The 19,336-nt window shown below is 36.2% G+C and overlaps 1 protein-coding gene and 1 long non-coding RNA gene across 3 annotated transcripts in view; one reads left to right on the forward strand and one right to left on the reverse strand.

Moving 5' to 3' along the window:
• The first annotated feature begins 414 nt into the window (after positions 1-414).
• Positions 415-6,549, forward strand: LOC139975011 (uncharacterized). The gene is made up of 3 exons (XR_011795626.1): positions 415-544; positions 2,488-2,941; positions 4,168-6,549. It is a non-coding gene; the product is annotated as an uncharacterized lncRNA (long non-coding RNA).
• Positions 6,550-6,552: 3 nt separating this feature from the next.
• LOC139975010 (atrial natriuretic peptide receptor 1-like) overlaps positions 6,553-19,336 on the reverse strand; it is a 68,467-nt gene continuing 55,683 nt past the window's right edge. For both annotated transcript variants that reach the window (XM_071982600.1, XM_071982602.1), the window contains 11 exons: positions 18,257-18,361; positions 17,296-17,367; positions 15,466-15,634; positions 14,791-14,940; positions 14,038-14,212; positions 13,388-13,528; positions 12,226-12,418; positions 9,261-9,435; positions 8,387-8,485; positions 7,293-7,384; positions 6,553-6,920 (listed from right to left, as the gene is read on the reverse strand). In XM_071982600.1, the coding sequence (XP_071838701.1) occupies positions 6,810-6,920; positions 7,293-7,384; positions 8,387-8,485; positions 9,261-9,435; positions 12,226-12,418; positions 13,388-13,528; positions 14,038-14,212; positions 14,791-14,940; positions 15,466-15,634; positions 17,296-17,367; positions 18,257-18,361 (1,482 nt within the window). In that variant the 3' untranslated portion in view covers positions 6,553-6,809. The remainder of the gene's footprint in view (positions 6,921-7,292; positions 7,385-8,386; positions 8,486-9,260; positions 9,436-12,225; positions 12,419-13,387; positions 13,529-14,037; positions 14,213-14,790; positions 14,941-15,465; positions 15,635-17,295; positions 17,368-18,256; positions 18,362-19,336) is intronic.

Consider the following 19,336-nt stretch of genomic DNA (forward strand, 5'->3'; position numbering starts at 1 on the left):
TTAATCATATACAAATTAAAAATTACAATCCGATTTATATTTCATCATTTGAAATGAAACTTGGCTTCTAAGGCTAACAAACCATGTTCTTATCACATTTTAATACAAAATATCGATAAACATTTATCAATACAACAATTGGTTTAAAATGGTATCTTACAATATACACTGTAAAAAAAAATGGGAAACCTTACACCCAAAATGTGAGGAATCCTGGTTTCCCGGTGTGGGTTACTTTGGTGTTACACCAGAAAGAGCGTTAAGGTAATATCTTCTGTCGATGACCCAAATGAAGGGAAACCGAGCGGTCCAATGATGGTGATTCTTATATTCTCTTCACGTAACGTCATCACAACAATGATTCTCGAGCAATGACACGGCTTCTAACATAATACACTAGCTCCGCCCCTTGTTAATATTTCTTGCTTTGCGCGCGGGGTAATTAACAGACCGCACGTTAAAGTCATATACGTACGTACGTATACCGTACCGAAACGTACGTAGACTATAGACGTGACGATGTACAAGAAGCTCGCACAAAAAGGTAAGATCATTTGAATCTTTAATAATTTACCCTAAAAAATGAAATCGTAGTTAAAATTCTGAACTGTCAACACATTGAAATGTGGTGTCATACACTGGTTGTGTTTAATATCCTGTTTAGCAAGCCGCATTATCACAAACTTGCCACTGAGAGATGCGATCAATTACAAATCGACTAAACTATTAATGTCAACGTTAGGCTAGCCAGGCTATGCCTAAGCTAATTAAGGCTAGTGATAATTGCTACTAGCATAGCCTGAGTTAGCTTAGGCCTAGCCTAATTGTAAAGACAGGTGCATTCTCCAAGCAGGCTAAAAATTAAAAAAAAAACATGGTGCCGAGCCTAGGCCGACTCATTTACTTTGTGGTCAACAAAGGAATGTGGGCCTTGGTCTAGGCTAATTAGGCCCCCTATACTAGTATTAGCCTATGCCTATAAGTAATAATACTCGGGAGTATTAATGTCAACATTAGGCTATCAAACTAGGCCAGCCTAGCCTAAATACTACTAGGCTAATTGATAATGATAATGTTGGAGATATGTTAGCCTATCACATTGTTCAGGTTGTGTGTAATTTGTTTGGGTTTATCAAACATGGGAAGACTAGGACTAGGCTGCTAGGCCTGAGTTAGGCATTGTAAGGCCAAATAATTTTTTTAATTGTTTAGCGTCTCCGCTTGCTTCCTTTTTGGAGGCCGTCAGTTTTTTTTCTCCAAAAACTACAAAAATCTAATAGCCTACTGTAACTGTTAAGTATTAGGCCTAGCTTAACTTTTGTTTGGAAAAATTCATGGCTCACCCTAGTCTAAACCATGTGATTGGCCTATGATTTAATGAATATCTAATTTGATGTTTTCAAGGTTAATCTGGAGACAGGTATGCATTACTGAGTCAGGCCAAATTCATTTTTAGCCCAGAAAAAGCATGATAGGCCTAGGGTAGAGTACCCAGAACTTGACCGCCACCCAGAACCTGACTGCTAATTAATAAATAACAATTAATTGAACAAACATTATACATTTATGTGATTTATGTATTCCACTATATTTTTCACATTTGTTGCTGATGATAAAGACCAATATTTTAGCCATTTTGATTACTAATACTGGTAAATAACATAAATTCAAAAATGGAACTGAATTTTTTTTGGGAAAATTCTGTTTTCTTGAAAAGACCTTTAATGATTTCACACTAATTAAAATGTGGTAAATATGTAAAAATAACTCAAATCTTTTGGATTTTCTGACTGCTACTATTTAATGTGAAATTATTGAACACTTTCATTAAGTCATAAATTATAAATTGATTGAAGTACATGAGATCTGGGTTTGGTCATGTTCTGGAACTCAAAACTAAATTTACATTGCAGTATTCAACCACTATATGGGAAATACACACTGTAGCTGTATTAGTACTGTTTTAACACCAATATGTGATCAATGTTTGAATACACAAATATGCCACAATGTTGGTTCCTAAATTATAGAAAAATTATTACATAATAGTTTAATTCTTCAAATGTCAATATCAAACTTGGCAACCAAACTGTATGTCTGATTTATTTAAACCTGTATTGGGATATATTTTTAGCAAGTCAACAGGTGCCAAACACTCAAACCTGGTACTGAGTTAACAATGCAGTGTTTTCTGCCTAGTTAGATGTGGCAGCATGAAACAAGTAATAAATTAATGGTCATACCAGACTGAAACTATGTTCTTCAAAGAGGCAAGTAAATCACAAAACCTTGGTTTTCTGGTTATATTTGCATTCTCTTTCAGATTCATTTGTTATCCTCTGTCAAAACTGACCCAGTTATTCATTGACCCAGTAGCTCAACAGTGTTGGCAGCTTAGTTTTATGCCATATGGTAGTGAGTACAATGTTCAGTATTAACAAATACAAATATCTCAAAACCTTTTGTTTTCTCTTTTTGTATGATCAGGCAAAATGAGGAGAGGTCAACTGGAGTCCAATCATTCCTGATGGAGAAGACAACAAAACCCTTAAAGAACATACAGAGGTTATGAAGAAGGAATTTAAAAAAAAACACTCCAAGCGTTGATCTAATCAAACAACGAATGGAAATAACTTATGCTCAAAGGCGTAAATTAATTAACTCCTAACCACTTATTGTTGAAGTTCAAGAGAAATACCCTGTATTGTTTTCGCCATGCGAAATTAGGCAATGAATTCAAACGTCTAACAGATACAGAACTTCACAAAAACTTTGAAAGCTTTTAAGCAAGGCTGCAAGTAAAATCTTATCAGAAGTAAAACTAAAGCCACAACTTTTGCCAATAGTGATGAAGCACCTGCAAATTGAGGAAAAGACTGTTGCTGCACTTTTAGTCCTTCCAGTTGTGTTCAGAAGCAAGAGTTTCTTCAAACTTTACGAGGTAAGTGATCAACAAAATCATTGCAACGTTAGGTGATTTGTTTCTTCTCTAATTTCTAGACTTGTTGAAAAGTTGCAAGGAACTAACACACTCATGTTGGCTTTTTACAATCTAAGGACAAAACATTCAAAATAGTATCTTAGGCAAGGTTTCTGCCAGAAAATTTGAAGGGGGGAGGGGGGGGGGGGGTGGTGAAGTCGGTGAACCACCTAAAAAAGAAAAAGCAATAAAAAACAACAAATACCCGAGAAAAAAATCTGATCGTGCTCACTCGCAAGGGTGATCGCCAAGTATAGGCATACAGTCAGCATGTGATTTTGTCCCAAAATTCACTGTAGCAATTTTCAGATTTTATATGTCATTTTGGTAAAAGCAAATAGATTATAAAGACTTGTTGATTCCTTGCCAGAGCCAAAAGGAATCTCAACCTATGCAGTCATGCTTGTGTGTGTGTCTGTGATCAAGGCTCAAAATAAGACCACACAAATGCGCACCCGCAAATGCGGGAAAAAATGGTTTGCGGGTGCACACAACAAAGGCAAACGAAAAGATTTGAGGGTCAAAAAAGAAACGTGTCCGAGAACAACTGACGGCTGCCTAGGCTCCTTACTGTACAAACTTGTAGGATGGTCCAGTACGGAGCCTAGTCACATGTCGATTTTTTTCGGACATAGTTTGTTTTCTGGTAAACAAACCTCTGTGCTGGCAGACAATGCGATTCCACCAGCAAAGTTTTGCGAGTAATAAAAACCTTAATTCGAGCTTTGGTGACATCGCTTGTAAACATAAGTGAACAATACAAGATCCAACCATTCTCATACTTAGTAGGTGGAATACCCCTAGTGAGTACATGATCCTTATTGTTTTTGGCCAAGGTCAAAAACCTACACTGGGTATGAACATTGCTTGTAAACCCTAATAATAATAATGTATGCTTTTATATAGCGCATTACACATGAGTCTCAATGCGCTTTAAATCCATTACCACTGGTCATGGTATAACTCATATGACCCACACATACGTGGGTACAAGGCGCTGAGATCAGCACCAAATTCACAAGTTACACCTCTGCAATCACAATTAGTATTTTTTTTAAATCAACCAACTCAAAACCGAACATGGAAGCCAATGAATAAAATATCCTGCTAACATTTTCCTATCCCCAGCTCTGATAAACAAACTCACTGAGTGTTTATAACTTGTGGTTTTGCTTTTCTATTCGCAGGAAGAGAGATTATGTTGTGGACACAGCAGAAAATGCGGATCCATTTGTTGCAGTTATTGGGGACATAATGAAGCCAAAGTGCTGTTATATCGTTGTTGAAAAAACACATTGTATTTGACACTGCAAATGTTATTTCTGCGGCCAGCTTTTTGTTCGGACTCCTGTGCGCCTGCAACATTCACTACACCACGACTACCCTTGAAACATACACCTTCATTCAGAAATTCTGCATGAAATTTAGTGACAAACTGAAGACCCCAAGGAGAGTAAGGACATTTGATGCAAAGATTAGAGAGTGAGTTAGTCTTTCTTTATCTTGACTGGAGTACTTGTGTGCTACTGTACTGTCGTACTATACTGTAGCAGCAATTCAGAAATTCTGCATGAAATTGAGTGACAAACTGAAGACCCCACGGAGAGTAAGGACATTTGATGAAATTTTAGAGATTAATGAGTTAGTCTTTCTTCATCATGACTGGAGTTCTTGTGTGCTACCTTACTATTGTACTATACTGTAGCAGCATCCTTCTTGTGTGATACTGTACGTCTCAATGCAAACTTAGTATCATATGACATGTGCTATAGCAATTTTGCAACTAATTTTATAACAGACCATCATCTGATAGCTTATGGTAGAATATATTTATTTCTTAAACTGGCAATTTTACCTAATTTTAAGGATTAATTGCATAATTAACATGCAAAACAAACTTGCTGTTCCAACTTTTTACATGTAAGGGCCTGGATTATGTCACAATCTTACAGCGTTTTGTGTGATTGTGTTTACCACTCATTTAATGTGAGTGATTAAATTAAACATTTTTGGTAATATGCAAAATTATCACGTTTTCCTGACAAGACGAGGTTCTAAGAAAAACGCAATGTGCCACTATAAACTAATATTGAAAAATCATGGTCCTGCATGTAAAAGGACGAAATATTGGGCTGCAAAGTGATCATTAAATACAAATAAAAACTTAGGACAACTTTTGATGTACCGAGACAACTTTTGCGGCAAATCAGAAACTTTGTTATTTTCTTATTTAGTTATTATTCAACCTGTTTTTACATTTTTCTAACTATTGACAACTTGATTGTTTATAATAAAGGTCCTTATCTTTCACCGCAAGTCTACCAGAGATTGACTTAACTGGTCAGCTTAATTGATGTATTGTAGATCATATACAGAATTTCCATCCTGGGATGTAAAATTCTCTTGTGGGCGAGAAAAATGGATCTTTCAAAACAATGTAATAAATAATTATAATTCATGTTGGTCAAGGGGGGGGGGGGTAATTACAAGTTCATTATTTGTATCAATTTATTACATTACAAGTAACTCCTGTCAAATTTAGTATTTAATGTTAGGGGGGGGGGTAGGGGACAGACGCACACTCCGAAACCACAGTCTATTTATAATCTTTAAATGGTCTTTAAAAGGATTACACACATGCATGTGTAAGGGATTTACACAGTACAGCATATACCCATGGCTATTTGTATTTTTTACTCCTAGCACATGGTCCCATTGGTTGAGGTCAAACGTCATCAAAATATTAGATCTATGATATTGTTATTGCTCTTCTCTAACTGGTGACTAGTTAAAAGTTACATTCTCTTTCACATATCTTGCTCAGGTAGTAATATGTAATATTTCACTTGCATATAATTAATATTTCGACTGTTAGTTCCTAACATTTCATGCTCAAGGCCTAACCCACTATATAGTTAAGAACGACAAATTGAAATGTGGGGGGGGGGGGGTGGGCATGTATTACATGTGTATTAATTAAACATATATACTTATTATTTTGTTATAGTAATCCTACTGTTTTTCTTTTTATCAAAGCTTGTTTAAATCGTTCTTTGAAGTTGTGACAATAAATACAGTTGTTTTTTGAAAATATATTCTTTTTTACTTATTCAGCAACACTGGGATAGTATATCCTGGTGTACTGTAGTTTACCCCAGATTTTGGTGTAACCTGTAGGTTACACCACTTCCTCGGTTGCAACTTTTGCTACCACCAGAAAGTGAGGAAACCTTTAGTTACCTCAGATACTGGTGTAATAGTCCCCAGCTATTTAAGGAATGTATGTTACCCCCCAAGCAGGGAAACCTCTGGTTTTCTCACTATCTTAGGATATGTTACCCCTAAACTTGAGGAAACCAACAAACCCTTGGATGTGAGGAAATGTTAGGTTTCCCCAATACCTAAGGAAACAATACTACTTAACTTGAGGAAACCTATGTTTGACAAAAACCCCAAGTTTGAAGGAAACGTCAAGGTTTCCCTTCGGGTGCGGAAACCTGGTTACCCCAAAAACTGGTGGTAGCCTAGTTGCACCCACTTTTTGGGGTAACCTAACCCCCTTTTTTTTACAGTGTACAAATGTTGTAGAAGTTCTGTTCTTCCGTAAGACAGTTTCCATTGCATGGCCAATGTTGAATGATCACTGAACATATTTCATGCATCCGAGACTTCACCGTCAACTTACAAAGCAATCGACATCATGTCAAATATTTACCTCAATTTTCTGTTTCTATAAACACAACAACACACCTTAACTGCATGGGCAATTTATTTGTTGACTGTAATGTTAGTAATGGCGGCTTATTCCTCTTTTGATTGTATCGGTTGGTTATTTAAACTCGTGTTCTTCCATTGGAGCAGCTAACGTTATGTCCGGTAAATCGAAGCTTGTATCCGATTTACCGGATAGCCAGTAGGTACAATGGGGAGATGAATGTCCCTGTTTCAAACAATAACAAAAGTAAACAAAAGAATTGTTTTATTTTAAATCCGTTTGGATTATCACTTAAAGTCTATATAGCTTGGGCAGAATGATGGAAAGTTAAAATCAAACGCACAATGAAGAATTCAGGCCACTGGTTTACTTTATTAAAACGTTGCTAAATTCATTTCAATTTCAGACACAATAACAATTACGTAAAAACCTCATTGTTGGATGCAGTGGCTACCTATAACATTAAATATGTCAATAACATAAAATCCTCCAATTGACTTGTGCACAATCCTTAAATATTGGAATTCATCAATTCCTTGAGGTTTCAGAGGAAATAAGAAATAGCCTATACACAAATCACACTATATATAGTTTTACCTTGATTGTAATTTCACCCCTACTCTGTAAATGGAATCCGCCGATGGTTAGAAGAATATTCCGTGTCTCCTGACTGACCTGTATTCGTAACGCTGCAGGTGAAAGGATTAATATAAAGGTCTCATTAAGGAAAATAAAGATTTATCGGTTAATGACGGTAACATGATAATGAAAAAAAGATTCAACTTCCATATTTTAAGAACCATATTACCGACATTGCCCCCTAACGTATCATATACCGCATCACTTATATGTGCCGAACCACGGTATTTATCGCAGTACCGCTCTACCTTGTGCAGCTCTATAAATTGCATTACCTACAGTAACGCTCTAACAACAGGGCCGCACACCTCTGTGCTTCACCATTGTTGCACTATGCTACCTCACTTCCCAGGGCCGGATTAGTAACCCGAAGGCTAATAATGCTATGATCTTAGGCCCTCACATGTTTTAGGCTTTCAATGTTCGTATTCGTACACGGGATTGTGAGTGTTGTTTAGTATGATAAAATGTGTCTTTAGATATATATATATTTTTTTTATTTCTAGTGTACACTATCATTTCTTTCTTTCATATTTTATAATCATCCCGAGTCGGATATTCCCAAATATATTGAAATTCTGAGTAATATCTTCCAAAAGAGACTGTTCTTATATAATTGGATCATACCTGTACGAGATCAGGTACCGACAATGGACATAAAAAGAAGTGAGGGACTTGTGTTTCTGTACACTATGGTATATAATATAGATATAAAAAAGAAACAAGTGGAAACAATGTTTGGAACTTATGAGACAATTATCTTTGATTAAGATGTTTATCAGAGAAAATTATATGCCATTTTATGTTCATAACGCCAATGCTTTGTGTGAAAAATATATGTGCTATTACGGACAATGATTTTAAGTTGCAAAAATTTAGGCCCTTCTTTCCCATTATCATTAGGCCCTCCTCACGCTTAATCTGGCCCTGGATTTACACCGTGCAGTCCTACCAACAATAAATCTCTTCCCATACTCCCTTCTCCGTTCCTCTTGTACTCTACGTATTTTTTTTTATTTGGTACCACTGTGATCAAACCTACAACTCTTTACCTGTTGAAGAAGACTCCATTCGTGATGCTATGTTAACAGTGTCTCCGAATAGACAGAATCGAGGCATTTTCACTCCAATCACTCCAGCTACGATTGGACCTAATGATGAGACAACGGGTGACATATTTATAGTAATCAAGTGACATATTTATGGGAACTTTATAATGGTTATAGGTGTAGAATACCCACGAAAAGGCTTCATCGAACTATAGGCTTTACCTAATGATATACATTAATAGGTCGTTGTCAAACGTTGCATGACGTCATGATATAATACTGTACCCCGCCCCCGCCCCCGCCCCACCTTCCATTATCAGTCGGTGGCAATGGTTCACCCTGGTGATTATTTGCACTCAGAAAATCAAGAGTAAAGCACAACCTTGCCTTCAGAGCTAGTTATAGAGGTAATTTATAGAGTTCTATGCCTGAGAATAAATCATTTGAAATCTTTCTTTTCTTCTGGGGCCCAGGGTCGCCCCTTTCTTATATCCTTCATTATCCTCTGGCTCTAACATATAGGTTCAGCCCCTGTATGAATCAGTCGGGGAAATATTTAATCCCCCCCCCCCTCCCTGCATAATTGGACGCCTCTGAACTCAGTGAATGCTACTACCGCGAGTAGTCTAAACTTATAAGTTGCCAAAACTCACACAACTTAATTACCAGCGCGATAGCAAAATTATGTTGCTACGTTTAAATTTGAAGGTATAGTACATCAGCTAATCAATTAATGACGTAGTCTTGTCATGTATAGTAGAGTGTCGTGTAAGAGAAAGTAACACATTCCTGCACGCTCTACGTCGAACAATATTAATAGGTTCCTGATTTCTCCTTCTGAATAGTAAACATGTAGCATAGATTTATGGTCCTATACCTGTATGTACACCGAGTCTAAGTTGAAGTTGTCTTCCAGGACGATGTCTGATAACAAATGTTTTAACAGAGCTCATAAGATGAAGTCCTAGAGTACAAATCTCTGAAACATGTCTGTTCCCGTTACGTTCTGGTAATCCCGATGCGACCATGTATGCATCACCGATGGTCTCCACCTTTCATATGAAAAAAAAGAAGAAAAGAATGACAAATTCATAACGGGTTAAAACTAAAACAAACAGCCAAGCAATGTACATCACGAGGCGTAGACAAATACAACTAAAACAATGGCGCTAGACAACAACATTAAGCCGTCACACACATGACTTGTCATGTGACATCAAGTTAGATACAACATGAATGAATAGCCTGACATGACAGTATACTATAGATACAACATGAATGAATAGCCTGACAGGACAGTATACTATTGATACAACATGAATAGCCTGACATGACAGTATAATAGATACAACATGAATGGCCTCACATGACAGTATAATAGATACAACATGAATAGCCTGACATGACAGTATAACAGATACAACATGAATAGCCTCACATGACAGTATGATAGATGCAACATGAATAGCCTCATATGACAATATAACAGATACAACATGAATAGCCTCACATGACAGTATAATAGATACAACATGAATAGCCTGACATGACAGTATAATAGATGCAACATGAATAGCCTCATATGACAATATAACAGATACAACATGAATAGCCTGACATGACAGTATAATAGATACAACATGAATAGCCTGACATGACAATATAACAGATACAACATGAATAGCCTCACATGACAGTATAATAGATACAACATGAATAGCCTCACATGACAGTATAATAGATACAACATGAATAGCCTCATATGACAGTATAATAGATACAACATGAATAGCCTGACATGACAGTATAACAGTTACAACATGAATAGCCTCACATGACAGTATAATAGATGCAACATGAATAGCCTCATATGACAATATAACAGATACAACATGAATAGCCTGACATGACAGTATAATAGATACAACATGAACAGCCTGACATGACAGTATAATAGATGCAACATGAATAGCCTCATATGACAATATAACAGATACAACATGAATAGCCTCACATGACAGTATAATAGATACAACATGAATAGCCTCACTTGACAGTATGATAGATGCAACATGAATAGCCTCATATGACAATATAACAGATACAACATGAATAGCCTCACATGACAGTATAATAGATACAACATGAATAGCCTCACATGACAGTATAACAGATACAACATGAATAGCCTTACATGACAGTATAACAGATACAACATGAATAGCCTGACATGACAGTATAATAGATACAACATGAATAGCCTCACATGACAGTATAACAGATACAACATGAATAGCCTCACATGACAGTATAATAGATGCAACATGAATAGCCTCATATGACAATATAACAGATGCAACATGAATAGCCTCACATGACAGTATAACAGATACAACATGAATAGCCTCATATGACAATATAACAGATACAACATGAATAGCCTGACATGACAGTATAATAGATACAACATGAATAGCCTGACATGACAGTATAATAGATACAACATGAATATCCTTACATGGCAGTATTAACAGCAGCCGGATAAGAACAGCATGTTAAGATGCTTTATTAAATATAAAGGGCGAATACACTGTACAGTTATTATTATTATTATTATTATTATCTTCATGAATGATTTATTGCCAATCTATTAACTTGTAAGATCTCATCTAGGCGAGTGCTTTCTTTTCAAAAGAAATGAAGTGGGTGTATGTTCCACACGCTAGTTTATCGTCCAATAACCATTTCTAATTGTCTACATTCTTAGCATACTTGAGGGAGGTATCATCGTCAACAAAACGAAAATCTTTAGTAGCGCCCTCTCTATAACTATGCTCTCTTAGGTACCGTGGGGAGCTGAATAAGTGGAAAGAATTATTTGTAACATTAGACGAAGGCACATATTCAAAAACAAATGTGCGCATATGTATGTTATGTATGGGCTGTAAAGGTTTAATCTAATTATATGGAATTTATGTGGAAATTCTTACATACACTTCATCAATGTACTAAACTTTAGTACCATTACTAAATGGTACTGGATTGTCCTTTCATCTAATAATCTTCTAACAAGCAAACAGGAAAAAGCTAGGTATACATCCACAAAATAAAAATCCTTTCTCTGACATAACTGAGAGATATGAACTTCTACAGCTTCGGAAGGGATAGGGGCTTCGCAGACGGACCCAGCCGGGGCTATACCACACCAGCATCATACCCCCCTTCACCCTATCAACTTGTCTGGGAAAGTCCCTCCTATATACCTGTTGTCAGTGAATGTAATTTTAACGTATGAGGAGTCGAAATATAGTGTTATTGTAGCAACCTACGTTCTGTGTGACAGTTATTTTACTGTAAATCAAATGTTGCAGTAGGCATATAGCCAAGTACTGAAAATTATTTAACAATCATGTAGGCTTTATAACCAGGCGTGGTAAACTGATTAGCCATGGCCAAGCCAAGAACGATGATAAAATATAATAAAAGATTTAGATTTTCTTCAACACAAAATTGCTCATTCTAACAACAATATAGAACCCAAGTATCTTTTCTAATGCTCGTTCAGGACACGTGAGACGGTAATTAGTTTTGACGGATTTTCCTTTTAATTTCTTCAGTTAGTGCGGAATGTTCCGTCCAGTTCATTTTTGTTAATTCCGTGGTTTAAAGTTTCAGATTCTTACAAAGACTCCTTATTACTATTTTATAAAGCTGTTCCACCTGTCAAGTGCTTTTATCCCCTGTTAGTTCAGATTCTTTCTTAATTTGTGCATCAAATGAAATTGTTGAGCAAGGTACAAAAAAAGGTGGGGTGGGTAGGGGGGTTGGTGGATCACACTTACCTTGTATACATCGTAGAGATCAATGATGTCATCGAAGAGGGTGTACAGATCATTGAGGAAGTTTACTACCTCGAATGGAGTGCTCTCAGAAGCTAATTTAGTAAATCCAACGATATCACTAAAACTAATCGTAACCAGCTCGTATTGTTCCGCCTGTACAGCTTGACCTTTCTTCAACTGGTCAGCAACGGATCTAGTGAAATACGAAATACCAAATGGCGTTATTTATTACGATGAAATATAAGGTGCTGCAGGCTTATTTCTTTATTCGCTATAAATCTGCTCTCCAACTACCTTTTTATTGGTGAGCTTTTGTTCCTTAAAGCATGATTTATAATTAAAATAACACAACTGTTAACTAATGCTTGTTACTTTTAAGGCCTATTTGCGCTGATATATATATAAATTATGTTACAGGACTTTGCAGTTTATAATAAAATCCGCATACCAAAATATCAAAACAATAATCAACTTTCGTTTGAAGAAAAAAAAGATATTGCTGGTAAATTTCAGATTTCCTGTTTGCACTTAATTTATGCGAGTGATAATTAATAAGGATCTCGTCGTCTTGCATAAATTAAATCCTTACATTGCGTTATACTCGATATAGGTTTGGTGACAACGAGCAGCTAGCGCAATACTGTATCATGCATATATCAATAATAGGGCTCTGTAAGTATTTGTAAGTTCATATCGTTTATACAAGGATTCCTCTATACCTACTGTCTGGTTTAGTATGGTATCATTGATTCTAACGGCAAAACTCCATTAACGCGAGATACATTAATCTCTTCATGTAAACATTGCTCTATATAGGGGTTCACTAACTGGGGTGCATGAATCCCCAGGGGGTGCGCGAGCCCATCCCAGGGGGTTCGTGAGACGTTTCTGAAAGTCAAAACTTTTTGCTGAACTAAAATCTGATGTATCATATATAATTTATTAATGTACAAAAGTCGTACCTATCGACAAACTCTTTTTTAAAAATTTTTATTACAATATTACACTATGAACTTGATCTTTACGAAGCAATGTTATGCGTATTATAGTATAATAATGACTCAGATCGCGTCTCGAAAAGTTGGGGGTTCGTGGACAACTCTAACATCCACATGGGGTTCGTGGGGGATAAAGTTATATGGAAACCCTGCTCTATACTCACTTTGGCAGAATCGAATAAAGCAGTTTATCTGTTTTCTTCTTCTCTTCCTCCAGTTGTTCTGTCCTCTCCTCGACCAGCTCCTCTAACTGATTTGCATATTTTTCCATCATTGAAAACATGTTGTCAATGATGTTTATCTGTCTATAATTAATAGCAAGTTTAATTAAACATGACATCATAATTATGTCTGCTGACTATTTGACGTCACAAGCTAAGAAATATTGAATATTCATATAAAACATCTTCATCTTTTCATTATTGCTATCTCTTTCTGTGTTGGTGTTGTGTTTTTATATGTTACAGTTGATTCTAACAGTATTATCTAATTTATGACAAAACAATGTGAACCAATTAGTTTTTCACGTAATTAGGGGTAGTGATGAGAAATTCTAATTAAAATTGATGTATTATTGCAAATAATGCATTAACTTAATTAGTGATTCTATATAGTGATCCCAGTTGCTGTGGTATAGAAACCGTTACTTGAGCTTTACATCTTAAAACAATTTGATGACAATAATGTGTTAAATTTAGTCATGAATTTGCCACTACAACTTCTGGCAATTGAGAGGACGATCGAAGCATCACAAAGGTATATATTGCGATATCTCTATAGACAGAAAACATATATCTATACAGTCACAACTTACCTATGTCCACAAATTTTTGAAATATTTCTTTTAATTTCAGTAAATTCAGGTCTGTCGATTGGTCTTTCTGACCAACATTTCTCCATTAGTTTCCTGTAGGGTTCCGTACATGCTTCTGGAGGTACATGGGGTCGAAACATTGGAATAGCCCCTTGCTTTACTGCCGATATGATTTCTGGAATCGAGAAAAAATATCATATTTTTTTCAGTAAACTGTACTTAAAGAGAGCGCAGTGCAACATATTCAACGTTCTACGTCACTAAACGAAATAAGTATACACAAACGTTTGTTGTTAGCTTGTTGCATTTGTAACAAATTCCTTAATAAAACAGGCAAGTTCTGGTATTTCCCAAAACATATATCATGTAGTTTCTTTTCCGTGCTTACTTTGCATATAAGACTATTAAAATCGAGGCGAAGCTTAATATTGTCATCTCTTCGCGGTAAATATGTAACTAGGCGAAACAATTCCTATTGTTTATACAGAACACTGCATAACTGTCACCTAAGTGAGAGGCTCAGTCGTAGAACATGTTCCTATCAAAACAGCCCATTTTACTGATTAGTTGGAACATTTTGGGGATTAGCTATCGAGTGCACAACATGATTTAATGTGATGAACGGTTCTATAGGATATTAAGCCTCTCATGACCGTGTCCGAATAAATTTTTTCATTTTAAGTGTGTTGTAATGAAAAGGACGAACCCATGCAGACGACATAACACATAGGAATCAGTTTGAAATGAATATACCTTTACTTTCGATGACTTGGTTACAGTAAGGTCCTCCTCTCAAAGCTATCTCCTGGAGTATTATGCCATATGAGTAAATATCCCCCTTTTGTGTTCCAGCTGCTGTCTGGGCAGGGCACCTCAATAACTCTGGTGATGTCCATAAGTATTCTAAGAAAGACACCACACGTTGCAAAGGGAATATTTTGAGGGCACCGTATACTTAATTATGGAAATTAAACATTGCTAAAAAATCCGACATAAACTGTTTGCATATGTTTTCAGTTCTTCTCAGTCTCCAACTTCAAAAATATTAACACATTTTTTTTTTAGTTCTGCGTGAATACATTTTAAATATAAGGAGTTAAATATCTGAAACTAAGTTAAGATATATAACAATTTGGACCCCCTCGGTTCACTTTGTTCTTATTGTTGTGCTGTAATTATGACATTTTGGACCCACCTCGGTTCGCTTTGTTTTTAATGTTGTGATGTAATTGTGATTTCCAGAGATATCGAGGTGTAGCTCATTTATTGGTTAGTGACGACAGCGCTGAAAGTTTCCCCGCAATAAGTTTGACCATATGAACGATAGATGAGTGCAAATGAGATCATTCTATATGCACAAAGCCTACATAAAAACTTCAAAGTAATAGATAATATTGTTCATCATATTGTTAGGAAGTTTTAACTCACCTCTGTATATTTCTGTCTCTGTTTTAGATTGCTGGTTATTTTTATCCACTTTAAATTTATGAAGGCCGAAGTCTGCCAGTTTACAAACCCAACGGCCGTCTATTAGAACGTTGGATGACTTTAATTTGCCGTGTGACTTTAAATTACTGTTGTGAAGAAATATCATGCCCTGTGTAGAAAAGCAAAGAAATATTACAGCAGTTTGGGGAAAACAAATGGCACGTTACTGAATTGCGAAAAAATCAATAGTGGAAATGTTGGACGAATTCATTATACCCCCTTTCCCTCTCCTCATGATTTTTTATTTATGATTGATAACCTAATGTTATAACACATGATATGAAATAACCAATCTCCTTTATTTGTCTTTACTTTGTATTATAATTATTTAGTCAAATAAACATCGACCGGTGAGAAGGAGTTTATGAGGAACATATGTAAATGACGCTCAAATAATAACATTAAAGATGAAGTAAAATAATGACATTAAGGAACAGAAGAGATGAAACATTGTTGTTTGAAGACATTAAAGATGAAGTAAAATAATGACATTAAGGAACAGAAGAGATGAAACATTGTTGTTTGAAGACTGTATTTAATCCGAAATTTGACACTCCAAGCAAAATCTTGCCAAAGACTGCACCCAGCAGTACATAGAGATGATTTGCTGGATTGGTCTGGTCTATTACTAAATTATATTTAAAATAAAATAAAACTGTTAGCAAACTGCTTATCCACTAGAGAGCCTGTACAGGAGAATGTGTAAAAGTAAGTTGGCCTGACGTTTGCTTTCAAATGTGATCGTACTTCGAGATGCATCATCTGCAGCCACTACATTGTTGAATCCAATTCCATCACCAGCCACAGTATGCAACTCACACACAAGACTAAGGGTCACATCACTTGCACAACCATTAATGTCATATATCTGATCTCTTGTAGAGTTTGCGGCATTCAGTATGTTGGCGAAACCAAAACCACCCTCAAGAAGCGATTCTATGGTCACAGATCCACAGTCAACACCATGAAGACTGAGACCCCAGTTGGAGAACACTTTAACCTTCCCAACCATACCATTAACGACATGTCCCTACAGGGGATTGAATCCTTAGGTATAGCCGTCCTGACCTAGTACGAATCAGCAGAGAGAGGCTGTGTGTGCCTTCGCACCATTCAGCCTCATGGGCTCAACATTCAGGAAGGACATGACTAACTTTTCTTGTCCCCCCTCCTTCTCCCCTTGTCCCCCCCGTCACTCCTCTTCTCATAGCTCTCTTCCACCCTTTTTTCTCCACATCCTTCCTGTCTTTGTCGTTCTCCAGTTTATTTCCTACCCCCTTCCCTTAATCCTCTCTTTGTCCCTCCGCTGTTTATCTCCTACCTCTCCTCTTCCCCTGTTGGTTTCTTTCTTTCTTCTCTCCATCCCTTGTCTACTAATCCCCTTACATCTATCTCTTTGTGTTCACCATGCTCATTAACCTGTCTGTAATCTGTGCGTGTTTTTGTCCCTTCTGTTACTGTTACTTGTCGTATAGCCTCCGAAGAAGATCCTGCTAGGATCGAAACGTCAGGCCAACTTACTTTTACACATAAACTATATTTAAGCAGATCTGTCCCCAAGCTCTCTGTTTCGAAAAGGTTAAAGAAAAAGAAAACGAGCAAGTTCCGATTTGCCCTCAAGATAATGTTTTTTTCTTTCTTTGTCCGATTCGTCATAATAGCAAGTTTATTAGGAATAAATAACACATACTTTTGTGTTCAGTCAATCATAATCCTTTCAAATCTTTTAAAAAGCATTCAACGTACTCTTGTATATATTTTATATCTTACCAAACATACGTCATGTGCAAACGAGATCTTGAAATTTTCTTCTAGTTTGATGCTATCGTTTTCTAAGACATCCTGAGTAGGATTGGAAATATATAAATGTTATTAAGACCTTTATGATAGATATTACATATCTGCACTATAAAGGTGTACAAGTTCCTTTTGATTCGCGACAAATGTGCCATCGACAGTTTGTCGAATATCAACCACAGAAAAGTGTTCGTGCTTAGATCTTTACACATATCAGGCGACGTTGGACAGAATAGCGTATTAAAATAACACGAGGGATACAACAGGTATAAATGATACATACGTTACGTAACTGCAGTCATATTTTATCAATATGCTTCCCTTTCACGCAATACAGACGTTTTGCTAAGTACAATGTCTATATAGTAAGCTATATTTATATGTATGTATGATATTTGACCTCCTATATTGTAGTGTCTTGTAACGGCCTTCCGAAGTATCACATAAGGTGCTTTGCTACCCGATTGTCGATGAATTTCATTTCCAGTGAACCTCCTAATTTCATATAATAATATGGAATATAATTATTTACTCTGTTAGCTTCTTTAAGTCCATCGGAACACCCTGAATTGCCCAGACTTTAATTCATCCCAGACAGAATGTGTACTGCCACCCGATACACACACAGAAGATAGTTACTACTGTAAAATTTTGTAACACAGTAAAAACTGGATCGTGCTATAAATCGGTAGCATGTGCTATTAGGATTATAGTAAGAACTGAGGATATGTGCAATTCTAACAAATCAAGTTGTTGGGATTTGTTGGGATTACACATATCCTCAGTTCTTACTGTAATCTTTATAGCATATGCTACCGATTTATCAGATTTGTCAGCACGATCCAGTTTTTACTGTGGTACAAAACTTTAAGATTTACAGTAGTAACTGTAATCTCTGTGTGAATCGGCTGCTACTGCGTTTCCCTTTACTTACTTGCAGACTTCCCCGCTTACAATAAGCTGTTACAACACATACGTTTGGCGCCTCCGTACAAACACCGTAGAAGACGTTTAAATTGTCGTGGTGTAGACTTCGTATCTAGTAGCATACAAACATGATGGAATATCTTAATCTAATATTAGTTGAAACGTGTGGAAAGTACATTGACAGAATCATACTTAGGCCGAAATGGAAGAGAAGGTTGCATAAAATGATAATGATACGAAAGCTTAAAGGTGCCATCAATATAAGAAAAACTTTTAAAAGTTAAAGCAACTTAGCAATCCAGCACTTTTCTGATTTGGATAAGACATTATCTTGTTATCTAAAAATTTACAGGAAAATGTTGACATATTGGAGCAAAGTTTTTTATTTGTTGGCACTTCAAAGCTTCCATAGCAAAAGCAATTTATATACGCTCACGGTAGGCCTACATGGTTATTTGAAAAAGAGTTACACAGGCTGATATATGGGAGGCGGCCGTGACTTTGATATGCAGTAATCGTGCTTGTGCCATTGATTATCCATATGTGACGTTCGAAAGCTGATCGCCAATATTTATGGACTGCCCTTTGTATAATCATAATGGTAGTAAACATAAGTGATGAGTGATGCAGTCACGATAAGTTTCTTGCTCGAAGAGATGAGATTTTGATCGAAAAGAAGAGAAAAGTAAAATCAAATGAAATAAATGAAACTCGTGACTTGTAAACCATGACTTCTCAATTATAGCCGATCTCTGAGAATTCGATTTTCAAGGGACAAGCAATTTATTGTAAACATTTAAGAATTTAAAATGTTATATAACTGAGCAACGCTGATGATGGGGGTTATCGCTCAATTGATTTAACTTCATTCAGAGTTTAGCACTACCAGTGATTTTTAACGTCTTCTACACCTATATATACTTAAACGCCACATGACCATGAAATCAATCAAAACATGCAACTTATTTAAATGTTTCAACTATATATATTCATGACAATAACTGTTTGCTTACACGTCGGTGTTGTCTTTAAACCGGTTATGAACCCATTCCTGTAATCATATATGATGACTGTTGCGATATAGATG

Source organism: Apostichopus japonicus, chromosome 10, assembly GCF_037975245.1.
Source record: "Apostichopus japonicus isolate 1M-3 chromosome 10, ASM3797524v1, whole genome shotgun sequence".
NCBI lineage: Eukaryota > Metazoa > Echinodermata > Holothuroidea > Aspidochirotida > Stichopodidae > Apostichopus > Apostichopus japonicus.